The sequence below is a fragment of the Ostrea edulis genome, chromosome 4 (genome assembly GCF_947568905.1).
Source record: "Ostrea edulis chromosome 4, xbOstEdul1.1, whole genome shotgun sequence".
NCBI lineage: Eukaryota > Metazoa > Mollusca > Bivalvia > Ostreida > Ostreidae > Ostrea > Ostrea edulis.
In genome coordinates, this window is record NC_079167.1 from 61,850,436 (window position 1) to 61,864,640 (window position 14,205).

Consider the following 14,205-nt stretch of genomic DNA (forward strand, 5'->3'; position numbering starts at 1 on the left):
CTTGTAGGTCCGAGTTCGAGCCTATGACAATGGTGTTCCAGCCAAAGACAATGTGACCGTCGTGGCTATTACAGTAGAAAGAAATATCCTTAGTCTGGGAGTTTCCATTGCTACAGTTACAGCTCGAGACTTCGCTGGTTACGCTCGCAAAGCTCTGTGTGTGTGTGTGTGGTTGTTGTTTTTTTGGGTTTTTTATTGATAGATCTCTACAGAAAAAAACACTGCCGACTCCTGTGACCTAAGTAACGCTTGTTGTCCCTACGTAAGGCTAGCCTGAATATTCAAAGCACTACGTAGCCTCTATGATCTTCAACGCAACCCAGGATCCTCTTCCATTGAATTCCTTCCATCATGTACATGTAGGTTTTTCAGCAACTGACCACGTGTCGTAGTTTTGCATTTGTACGCCATCGAGGGAACCTTGGTCATACTCACAGGGTTTTGGCACAATCTAAGCAAATTGGTACATGTAGTATATTATAGGGTTATTGAACTTATTTTGGTGAATATTGGCACGAGTTGGCTGTCAAAATGCACGAGCTTGCGAGTGCATTTTGACAGCTAACGAGTGCCAATATTCACCTATATAAGTTCAATAACCCTTTTATTATATAGCTAAAGTATTTAGTTGTTAAATTATATCCCTTTTCACTCAAACTACTCCAAAATAGACGAGAATTCATCAATATTGGCAGTGTGCAATAACAGCATGCATTTCTTAACTGTTCAATATTTAACCCGTCATTAATGCACGAAGCAAACTGATTTTGTAAATGGGGACATCATAATTTATGTACAGTAAAACATTTTGCATAAGTAAATATCAAATACCGGCTCTGTCAGATTCGGAGGACCGTCGTCTGCCATTTTGGCTTGTTTACGTCGTTACGGTAACGTCAATATTGAACGCTCATACTCGGAATGTTTCGGGCCCATACAATTTACGCAATGCAAAGTTAGCGTTCAATAAATTCTCAGGATATTGAACGCTAACATTCTCTAGATTTTACGCAGATTTTATATTAGACTATTTATCAGCTATATAATACAAAGCTATATTTACTCTGTGCACCAGTTTGTTGAGATTGTTTCCAAACCCTGTAGTGACCACGCCAATCTAATTGAAATTAGATCCCAACACCTACATGTTCGATATTGCATATCAATTTTTTTTTTGTTGAATAGCACTCAGTTTCACTTCAAATGTATCCTACAATTATTTTACACACGTAATATCACTTCAAATATGAGGTATTTTCATTTCTGGGCCTCTAAGTGCGAAACTATCCCCTGCTACCAAGGCCTATTCTAGGACTATCCTCAGAGTTAGGGGGAAAGTGTTTGCAATCTTTTAGAATCAATAAATTATATATTATATTGATTTCAACTGTAAAGGTATTACGAGCAATTTCATATGTTGTTGAAAATGAACAGATGTTAGGGCTTTCGTAGCTTAGATTTAGTTGGATCAAAGAGGGAAGTATAAGGCCTTCCATAGTTCCTCCTCTTGGACCAGGATTACAATGTCTAATCTAGATAGTAAGTGACTGTATTTTGATATTTCGCTGGTTAACAAAGTTTACTTGTATTGAAATATTGGCAGGAAAATATTACTATGATGTTGCATCAATGGCCCGGTTGCATATATTTTTTTTATTTTCTTCCTTTCGATTTTAGAAACCTTACACGAATTTCCTTAGCTCAATACTATGTAAAACTAATTGAAAGTCTTTCACACTCTCGCTTTTCCACTATTTATTTTCAGTCTGACTTGAAATTGTTGTAATATTTTTGGTAATGATTTCGATATTAATTTGTTCCTTTTTGCAACGATCATCCCCCCCCCCCTTTCATGTCGTATGGTGTATCTTGAATGTCAATCATTGTTGCGGTATTTAATTACACATTGGATGTTATTTCACATGTAAATGCAAAGTTATAGAGTTACCCCGTAATTTGTATTTAAATCTAAATCGTCCTGTCATTGATGTGTTTTAGCACCTTATAGCGCACATGTTTACAAACGTTCTGCCGCCGCCATACTCTTCTTTACTTCTGTAGTTATTTGGGGGGGGGGGGGGGGGGGGGGGGGGATTTTTAGTATTTTTGGTCGGGCTCGGAGTCCTCTGAGCCTGCACGTGATTTGCTCTCTCTGAGGTATATATACCATCCCGGTTAATGGGATTTAACCGATCTCAATATGTCCCAGTAACTGGTTGGACACATCCGCACGGAATGCAATATGTCTCTTTTATTGATTGAAACAGTCATTTATCATGTGTATTATACTGTGTTTGTGTTTATATATATAAATTATCTACACCCACCTTATCATTAACGGTGTGTTCTACGTGAGAATTTTGTGATTATAATTCATATGAATAATTATATTAAATTTATATTCACCAAAAATGTGAGTTGTCTTTCTTCACGATTTGAAATATGGTGGAATGATATCTACTCGATATAATGAATAAAGGTATGCCTATGACAAAATGAACCCGTTCGTCTGGTATGTAGTAATGGGTAATAACCCCCCCCCCCCCCCCCTTTAATTCAATTCAATTATTTATTGATTCACCAAGCATGTTGGCATACAATCATGTTACACAATATGAAATAGGGCCTATATAATGGCAATAAACTAATTACTAACAGTTTATTTACATATATGTAAATACAAGTATATATACTGTGATATTAGACTATGTGTGCAATTTAGTATTGCATATTACATAAATTAAATGTAGTTATAGCACTCCACTTTTGGTGTGCAATTCAAAATATTCATGTAAAAATTCACAAAACCTTCTAGCATGAACTACATTGACAGGGTTGCATAGTACTTTACAATGGTTTTCCTTTGATATATCATCGTCTGAATTGTAGATGTTCAAAGGGTAATATTTCTTTCTTATATCTTTATACATGAAGCAGTCATATAAAAAATGTAACTCATCTTTAATGAACCCGTGCGTACCACAGGCATCTGGAGTATGGGTACTAATCCCCCCCACTTTTGATGATTCCCTGTATATCTCAACTCTTGATTTATGCAAGAGTTGGTCGGTCAATGCTATCTTGGAGAGAGCTGACGGAGAAAGATCGTAGAGTATGGAAGCTCTCAACTGCCAACCCTCAAGACCGGAAAGAATGGAGATCTGAGGTGAGATCTGCCATGCATGCAGCCAGCCAGATACCTGGAAGGGGGCCCACTAGTATTGACACTACCCGTGATAATGCACGGAAATAAAAAGGAACCGACAACAATCGCTCCCCCCCCCACCCCCCCACCCCCAAGCTTTAAAGATTGGCCTTCTACCGGTATGATAAAATGTATTGAATGAATTCACATATCACAAGATGATACCAATATGACAAACAAGATAATATACCTTTTATTATGCCAGTAGAAGGCCAATCTTAAAAATGAGCTGAAAAATTAAGATGCACACTGCTGCTTTTCACGATGCACATTGTGCACATCTTTTCATGATAAATACTGCTTTTCATGATGCAATGCTTTTCGGAAATACACATTGTGCACAGCTTTCAAGATACACATGCACTGCAGCTTTACATGATACAGTGAACAGCTTTTCACAAAACAGTGAAGCTTTACATATGATACACACTAGCTATTTCATGACACACAGTGCAGCTTCTCACAATAGTGCACATCTTTTCGTGATACACAGTGCTTTTCATGATACACATTGCTTTTCAAAAGGCATTGTGCACAGCTTTTCATGATACACAATGCAGCTTTTTATTATCCAAACTCACATCACAATTAAAGATATCTTCTACAGAAGTCAAAACAAGAGACATGCATACTCAATAATTAATTTAATTTTCAATGGTCATGTTTCCAAGGATAAATTTTCCAACAAATCATTGACATACAAAATTCACTGAGGGCTTATGCAAACTAAAAAAACCTGACGACATTCAAAATTAAAATAATTGAAAGTCTAAGAATAAAAAAGTACTTTGGTTGCAAATAAAACAAATATTCACATAATATACCAATACTTTTGTTTTCTGAATCATTTGTAAGGAGAATTGCATATGTCCTAAAAAGGACATAAAAGTGCAAGGTGGATCTTATAATGAATTCAATACAATAATAATTCAATTACTAACCATATTGACAATAATGTTTAAATGAACTAATCAGAGATTTTATATAAAATCCATCACTTTTATGTAGTAGTGGCCAAGGTCAATATGAAATCAATTTATCTTGACGCTATACAACACAAATACACGTATCAACTAAACCAAATAACAGTTAAGTCGAAACAAAAATCAAACTTTTTCTGCAAGTCATCAATATATAAAAAGACATACAAACAAATACAGCCTATTTTCTACAAACACACACAACAGCCTATACAAAATATTGTTCACCTGAGCAGCAGTCCCTAGCAATAAACAAGCTTGAGCAAAACCACCATTATACAGTACAGGCAGCTTGGTTCAGGAATAACTTTTCAAAGGTAACAACTGAAAATTCATTAATTATCAAACTTAATTATTAAACCTGACAACAAATTCATTAATTACCATATGCCCAGTGGTTCTGGAGAAGATTTCCTCTATATATAGTTTATTCACCAATCAAGGGCCCTCGGGGGGGGGGGGGGGGGGGGGGGGGCATGTACATGTTAACAGGCAATTAATTATAACAATGAAAATAAATAACAATCATTCCGAAGTACTACCGGTAATACTGACAGAGTTCACACTTTATATATATTGGCATGTAAAACTTTGATCCCCTATTGTGACACCACCTTACCCCCAGGGGCCATGATCTGAACAAATTTTAATCTACTCTACTTTCATATTCTAGCCCAGTGATTCTTGAGAAAAAGATTTTCTTTACATATTTGCATTGATCCCCTATTGTGGCTTCAACATACCTTCAGCTCAGGTGAACCAAAAAATGTATAGACCCTATATTAACCCAAGCATCCATATCTTTAAACAATTAACCTTCTTTTCAACAAACATAAATTCCTTTCACCCAAATACGTTAATGGGGCATGGACACAATTTTAGATAAAAAATTACAAAATTTGTTTTTTCATTTTTAATGTATAGAATGTTGCAATAAGTTATTTCTAATGGTCAGCAAATATTTGAATGTCAGTTCTCAAGGTACATGGGAGATACAGAGTTCACAATTCTTTGTTAAGTAAACCAGGCTCGTGCCATGTTTGTCTACATACATGAAGGTTAAATATACTAGTAAAAATTTCGTTTAAGGTGGCTCACTTCACCCAGAAATAGTTTCTCAAATCAGTACGAATTGATTTAATTATAAGATATACAATAAGTATATATGCCAAAAAGACAAAAAATATACAAATTTGGATAAAAAAAATTATTTCAACACATATGAACAAAAGACTGCAGGATTTGAACTCGAGATCTGCAGTTCACCAGCCCAATGCTTTAACTACTGAGCTACGATGATAGACAAACACATCAATCGATACAAATAATTTCACAAAACATTTAAATCGCCATCTTGTAACGTGGTGTTATACAGAGTATAAGCTTTAGTGTAGTGAGTTACCGTAAAGAGATTTTTCGAATTACAAGTCAATTCTAAATATAATTATAAAACAGTTTCTAGTGTTTGACACATCTCAGTTTGTTTTAAACATATTTTCTAGTGGGCAATTTCAATGTATACAAAAATTTGTAAATGCTGTATCTCACTTGTAACTCAACAACTGATATTCAAATCTTGGTTGACAATTAGAAATACTTCAATTAAGCATTGTAAACAATACAAATGGAAAAATGACATTTGAAATTTTTCTGCTCACATCCTGTCCATGCCCCTTCAAAAACGGGTACAATGATTGTTGGGAAGAATAACAAGAGGCCAACAGGTCTTATCGGTCACCCGAGTACTAGTGAAAAAGTATCACTCCTCCCAAAGGCTATGAAATCTAGAAAAAAAAATCCTGTTCTGAATATCTAAGCTAAATTCTAACGCTCAGCAGTATAAAACAAGATGTGTTCTTAAAACTTCAATGCTCTCAAAAGTGTATACACTGATGAAAGGCTTTACATAATATAATATGTGCATTAAAATATGACTAATTTGGACTCGTCCTATAGTTGAAATCCTGCGTTGTGAAATTAACTTTTTTTGGTACATCCTTTTCTGCTATTTAGATTTCATACAGTATCGGCAAACTTACACATAAATACTATATACTAAGTTTGGCCCCATTTTACATTTTATATCCCCTTGTTCCAAAGATGATTCATACCAAATTTGAATAGAATTGGAATGATAGGTATCATGAAGAAGTTAAAAATATATATTGCTCACATTTAATAACTGACCAATTTGGTCCCAAAACCCCTACACCTAGGATCATCAAATTTACAATTTTGGTAAAGGAATACATGCTCTATCTAAATATCCATTTAGTTTCAATAGCAATAATTTCCGGTCTACTTCACCTACAGATGCTACATACCAAATTTAGTCAAGATTGGCCCAGTAGTTCTGGGATGAAGTTGTTAACGGACGAAGCCAGACGCAGAGCAATAGCAATAGGTCACCTGAGTGAATCAGGTGACATAAAAAATATGATGTATTTCACATGTGGACTAAAGTACCAAAATTTTCAAATTTTTAATTAAATCTATTCTTTACAGCAAGTCCTTTATCAAAGGATGTTATATTAAACAATGAGAGTAAAGTGGACCTTTCTAAAATACCCAAACTGAAAAGGAAAATCAGGGGCGTTCCACGGCAATGTATGTATTCCCATAAGAATTTCTGATGGAAACATTTTTGGAATTTAATTCATTACATGCTAAAATGACATTCCCATCATACCTTTCTATACACTTATAGCCAAGAGAGAGTGCAAAAACAAGAATGAGGGGGATAACACCATGCACATCAATGCTGCAGCAGATTGTCAACTTGAACAAATTGCAACAGTACCTAGCTCTTTCGAGGTTAGTAAACGGGCATGGACACAATTCGAGCTGAAAAATTTCAAATTTTACTTTTTCATTCTAAATGTTTACAATGCTTAACTAAGCTATTTCTAATTACTTTTTGTACATAATTACTTTAAAGCAGATTAATTAATTTTTAAAGTTATTAACTTTCCCTTAATGCTTGAAAACATTTGCATGCAAAAGAAAACAGTTAAAAGATTATTTAAAAAGTAAATGGTTGGGAATCCCAACATGAGGTATAAAAATACAAGAGGCCCAGGGGCCTTATTTATAGGTCACCTGAGTATCATGTAACAACCTTCCAATGTTTGAATTAGGTTTGTGTTTAAAAATAAGAATTTTACTTGTGGATGGAAGAAACATTGAATAGCTATGTAGTCATGAAGTACACGTGTTATTTTTATGTTCAATCAATAATCCTTTTTAAAAAACCTAGGTCTGAGACATCATAAAGAAAAGGGTTATTTACTCCTTAGATAAAACCAATATAAGAAGATTTTCAAAGAATTTCTACATTTTCACTATATGACCAATAGAGCCCCACCCTAACACAAGAACCCCTGCCCCAGGGGCCATGAATTTCACAATTTTGGTAGAGGGTTCAACGCTCATTATAATTATGCCCACAGTTTGGCTTCTTGATGTCCAGGAGTAAAGAAGAAGATTTTTTAAAATTACACTCATTTTGATGGTTTTTGCCCCACCCCTCAGGCCCCAGGGGGGCAGGGACCACGAATTTCACAATTTTTGTTCCCCTCCACCCACAGATGCTATATGCCAAAATTGGTTGAAATTGGTTCAGGGGTTTCAGAGAAGAAGCTGAAAATGTTCAAATGTTAACGCACGACGAACGACGACGGACAAAAACAGATAGCAATAGGTCACCTGAATGATTCAGGTGACCTAATAATAAAGACAACTGTTTAAATGGCTGAAAAACCATGAAATAATGAATTACTGAGGTATTTGATATTTAAACTTATGGCACGCTACTGTTGTAATCAAATACATAGCTTTACACAGATAAGATCACCGATGATCTAAAAGTTTGAACTGGTCACGTGACCAACTTAAATTGGCCGAGTGAATATTGTTTGTAAACACTGATTTAAAATCACATAATTCTGGTTAAAACAGGTGAAGTAACGTATGACATGCCGTAAAGCCTCATAAATAAGTACGTGCAATGATTTAACAATGTTTTTACAAGGCAGAAAAAAATTGTTGAAATTCAGACCATACAACTTTTAGAATACTAGAAAAAAAAAATTAGCTGATTTTTCAAATTACATGTTAATTCTGAACACAATTAAACAGTTTCTAGTGTTTGTCATATCTCATTTTGCTTCAAACATATTTATGCAAACAATTTTTGTTCTGTTTCTTATTCAGTTACAATCCTATCATGTTTGCAGAACATTCTGGCAAAGCGGTTCCCTTTTCAAAAAACGTTTTCTAATCATTTTTTTCCCTATTTCACAGAGCTATTCAACACCACTTCAAAGCTACATGCAGCAACTGCTGATATACAAAGGATTTACCCCTATTGGCAGCTATTTCAATAAATTTGTATTGAGAGAATTTGCACAAGAAGATAAAAAACTTGAGGTACACAAGCTCTTTGAAACAGACGAAATTTAAAGATATGTACAAGCAAATACAAAATTCAACCAAACTTAAAATCATTTAATGAATGAAAATGATCCAAAAAAAAGATTGCATTCTATTTTCCATTTCTTGTTCTAGGTAAACACATTTGTTTTTGTTGAAAGATGTTCCAAGTCCTTTCAGGGTAGCTTTCGTTGGTCATGGAGTTGTTCATGCAACATCCTTCGGTCATCCTTTATAAACGGATTTTCTGGCAGCGTTGATATGTCATATGATGGTGAGTTTCTTAATTCTACAAAAAGATAACAGAAATAAAAACTTATACTGTTTTGCTGAAAAATGCATACTCCTTGGTCAACAACCACATGCAGAAATTAATGCCCAGACCAGAGGCCCAAACACTCACCTGAATAAGTTTAGCCCTACTGTTCTTTACAATATTTGAAAAAGACTCTTCCCCCTCTTTATTCCCCTGAAAAATAGTGATCCATCATAACTCGAAGATCCTCTGAATAAATACAACATGGATGCTTCAATATCAATATAATTAAACTCAAGCTTTGCTGTAATGGAGAAGAGAGCTGATTCCTTTATACATGTATTATCAATGGTAGATTTAAGGGGGGCACGCAGTCGGCCTCAAGGCGCCCCCAGACCCCACTGCCTCTTAAAATGGCACCCCCTGTAACTGCAATTCCTGGATCTGTCCCTGATTATATAAAATTTGATCCCTGATACATTGTACATACACATAGTCCCTTTGATCTTCCACAGTTTTTTTTGCAACGCTACCCAACATGCATTCACATTGATGCAGTAGCATTCCTTATGGAAAGATTTGATGCAAGGGAGAATTTACATGCTGAAGGTAAGATACAATTTTAAATGACTTGTACTAGTAAACAAGAGTCCCACAGGCCTTATCGGTCACCTGAATACTAATGAAAAAGTATCACTACTTCCATGGCCTATGAAATCTAGAAAAAATTTCCTGTTCTGAGTATCTAAGCTAAATTCTAATGTTCTGCAACAGTATAAAACAAGATGTGTTCTAAAACTTCACTGCCTTCAAAAGTGCATACAATGATGAAAGGCTTTAAATAATAGGTGTATTAACATTAAAACATCAAAAGATATGACTAATCTGGACTCATCCTAAAGTCATAACCCTGGGTTGTGATTGAAATTCGCCATTATTTGTACATCCTTTTGTACATACCTATTGTTCCAAACATGCTTCATACCAAATATGAAAAGAATTGGAATGATAGTTATCACGAAGACGTTAAAAATGCCTATTGTTCACACATTTAATAACTGGCCATTTTGGCCCCACCCTAATACCATGTAAGATATCAAGTCACAAGTCATGGAGAAGGAACAGACAATACAATTTCTATTAGATTTCCCAACTTTCAATGCAGGATTTATCAAGTTGTACGTGAAACTCATTACATTCACACTCAATGTAGATCATGGGATTCAAAATGATTTCTGCAATTATGATTTATTAAAATGACATTAAAAATCTAGACACAAAATATACCTAATTATTAAATAATTCCCACAACATATCTAATATTGATGAACATACTCAATTTTCAGATCACAGCTACTCTCTTCACCAGTATCAGCCAGAGGTAAAATATATGGATCCAATTTTTATTTTCCAGTATTTTCTTGCTCTTTTTCTCATATTGTTAGAACAATGTTTGTTTTGTTATATTCTTTACTGGTACTTTAATCAGTCAATACGTGATCAATTGCCATACACCTTTTCAATCCATTTTACAATTTATTGAACAAAGTTTCAAGTTTCAAGTCTATTAGATAATCCATATGGGAGAAGTGTTCAAAAGCTATTTTACACCCTCCACCCCTCTTCGATCCCCTCAATCTAATTAAAATCAGATCCTAAGTTTCAAGTCTATCCGATAAGCCATATTGGAGGAGAAGAGTTAAAGGGACTGATTCACAATTTTCCCCAAAATTTTGTTTTTCACTTTTAATGATCGTAATCTCCTGTCTAATGTGTTTAAAAGATTTCACCTAAAAATTAAGGTTATACATTATCACAGAAGCTCATTTTAGAGAATTTATTATTTGTTTTGTAAACAAAGATTACGTAATGTTATTGTTTACGAATTTTTCAAAAGAAATGCATATCGATCTAAGTTTATTAAATCTTTCATATTTTAGTCATTCTTTGGTTAAAATGTGACATGTAAAAGTTAAATTTGTGACTATGCAAAATTATGATGTTTTATATTACAAAATTAATATTTCATTGGTTTGTAAGTATACATTAAAAGACTTGTGTCTTTGTTTACATAACACAGATTTAAGGCTAAAATATTGCTTTTATTCTTACATTCAGAAGGTCAAAATTTTGGCTGTCAACATTATATTAGTTATATTTTTAATGTTTAACATAAAAAATGCACAATATTTTTTTCAATAATCGTGAACCAGTCTCTTTAAAAAGATTTTGTGACAAACAGACGGATGGACAGAAAGTATAAAAACAATGTCTCCCTCTGAAAGAGGGAAGACATAACTACCTGAAGATGCTTGCATATCAAAAGTACTAAAATATATATTTCTATCATGCACAAAGTTTAAAAACCTATGATGTCAAATGAGAGCGGAGCAATATTTTTAAAGATGACAACAAATTATGAAATATGAACACACCACAACATATTGTATATTTTTTGTAGAATGAGAACATCAAAATTCAGGAGTTGTCCTGGGATGGAGAATACCTCTGTGTGACACATGAGGACTGCAGTGGCATTGTGTCATACAAAGACAAATTGCATTGTTTAACTTGCAAATCTTCAAAATGTGTTCACACAACATTTCTATTAGATAATGCCAAAACATATCAGATAGACTTACCATAGCAAGCATTGACTAGTATGCAGCCTAAACCAACTTCTTCCTCCAGCTCATGGATCAAAATCTTGTCTTGGAAAGGTATTCCCTTTAAGTTTAAGTTTGAAGCTGAATTGATGACTGTGTATTCTAAACCAGTATTGGAAAGAATTCCATCCGGAGTACTTGTGGAGCCTTATACAAGTGTCTGCAAGATTTGTGGGAGTATGTGGTTAAGTGATGTTTCTCACATCAAGTCAATGCTACTAGTTGACAACAAAAGAACAACAGTAGTTCAAGGTAAAACAAAAACAAATTCATATAAACTGTTACAACTGAGGAACTATTTTTTAGTAATGGATATTTGACTATATGATAACCTTGTATACCAAGCATTTTCTCAAATTAGGAAATTACAGGTGACTCTCAATAACTCAAAGTTCAAGGGACCTTGTTAAAACTTTGAGAAATCGAGAGTTTGAGAGATCAAAATTCGGAAATTTAAGGTCAACCATATGATTCAGATTTTATGCTTACTATTACGATCATATCGTTTTGACATGTTTTCCTTCATATTTATCAGGTAGTTAATTTGATTTCGAAATTAAGAACCTTATTTGAGATCAATAAAAAGATATCAGAGTATATAGATTTATTTGTTCTTTAATCATGCTAAGACAGGCGTACACAACTAAGTTCCGATAAAGCTTTACTATCGCAAACTAAACAGAGCACAATGTCATGTCGCTTTACACAAAGCAAAAATTTATCTATCATATAAAACTGATTCATTGTTTTGTGAAATGAGATGGTTTAGCATCTTATCTTTCATATATGTACATGCATACTCCACACATTTCATTTTGTATTTGTAGATCTTAGAGATGTAAAGATTACCCATGTCATCTGTTTAGTGTTGCAGTTGCATCCAATAACACTGGTTCTCAATGTTATGGCAGAGGATTTTCAAATCATTCCATAAAGTATTCCTTATCATGGAGTTTTTACTGAATCATCAACATGAATATTATGATACAGCAAAGCAATTAGAGAGAGATTTCAGTTAATCCAAATCTAACTTAGGAAAAAATAGGAATTCATAACCATCAAAATGAATTGAAAAAAAAACCAACAACAACAAATAAATGTGAAGGAAGTATTTGAAAGCAACTAAAAAACTCAAAACAATATAGAAACACCCAGAAAGATCCTAACACTCTTTTCTCCATTCCTGGGAGTCTGTCTCTCTCCAACACAATCACAGGTTTGCTGGCACTTTTATACCCTTTAATAAGTATATGATTTTTATCATTCAAACTGCATCTGAGTGAAGTGCATATCATTAGAATAACACTTAGACATGTTTAAAGAGGTTAGTAAAAGCAGAGAGTAAGTATGCAGTCAATATGCATATTGTTTTTCCTTCCCTGTTCTACTTGGTTCTTCATCTGCTGTAGTACGGTAAACAAAAGAACTATTTCATTGCAAACATGTATGAATAACAAAAAATTTGCAAACGAAATGGCACTTTTGATAAAGAAAACAATCACCTGCAATCGTGGAAACTGGCACAGACAAATTGAAATGACCATCTATGGAGAAAATGGTCAAAGTAGTTCTTGCAGAGTGCAGGCAAGGACAGGGTGGGAATTTTATTTCAGTTTCATTAACATGCAGGGAAATGTTGCACTCGAGACAGCCTGCTAATAACAGCATCCTGAAGTGTCCTAATATGAACCACACAGAGCATAAAGAGCAGAAACAAACAAGACAAAAGGAAAGCATGCTAAATATAAAATAAAAATACATTTCTTATGTATCAGAAATTTAACAGAAATTTGAAACTCAGTATGAAATGAAGGAATTTTCAAGGACTAGATGGTGACACAAGCTATGTAAAAGACTTTAAAACTGAATTGGCACAATAACATTTCATTAACTTCATTGTAATATTTACCCTTAGGTTCCATCAAGGCTTCTTCAAAACTCTTATTGATGTCAGAATTTCCCCTTATATCTAAGAGTTTGTAAATCTCCTCAACTTCCCCCAGGCTATCACTCCGTATTATGCGCTCATACTATTTAAAAGTACAGAATTTGGATAAAAATTGACTTACCTTATGAAAAATTCAAAACTCAAAAAGAACATTTTATGTTTCAAAATAAAAATTAATATTCCTAAAAAAAACAACTTGTTGCACATAATGGTCAATGTGGATCTGCCCATGGACCTTGCACAGAAGATCAAGATGGGCTGGGCTGCATGGAGCATACATATTTACGCATTCTTCAATGGTGCTGCACCCTATCAGGGTTGCCCATCCTTCTCTTTTGATAGTACTATATTAAAACAGACATGTTTAATACATAATAAATGTGCAGCACACAACAAAATACAACAACCAGTATTAATGCACACTCAATAGCTGCATATAAAATTCACTTGGTATATATACCTGGGTTGAACCAAAGTCAATGGAAAGGTTTTGAGGGATGAAAAGCCTTCCCTCACCATTTTCGTGGTGTAATGTGTTGTGACAATGGATGCAACTACATCAGGTGCATTACTCTTTAACAATTTCGCCTGAACGTCACTGAACTTCCCCTACAGTGTAGGTCAAAGACGTATATGCATATCAAACTTTTCATTTTAAATCTAACTTTATCATATAATTAATCAATCAAATCATATATTCAATATTAACAAATTGCATT

At 34.1% G+C, this 14,205-nt stretch overlaps 1 protein-coding gene across 1 annotated transcript in view; it reads left to right on the forward strand.

Moving 5' to 3' along the window:
* Positions 1-2,412, forward strand: part of LOC130054236 (protocadherin Fat 4-like) — a 93,992-nt gene extending 91,580 nt beyond the window's left edge. Inside the window, exon 40 of the mRNA XM_056163273.1 lies at positions 8-2,412. Within this exon, the coding sequence (XP_056019248.1) occupies positions 8-199 (192 nt within the window). The 3' untranslated portion in view covers positions 200-2,412. The remainder of the gene's footprint in view (positions 1-7) is intronic.
* The last annotated feature ends 11,793 nt before the right edge of the window (positions 2,413-14,205 follow it).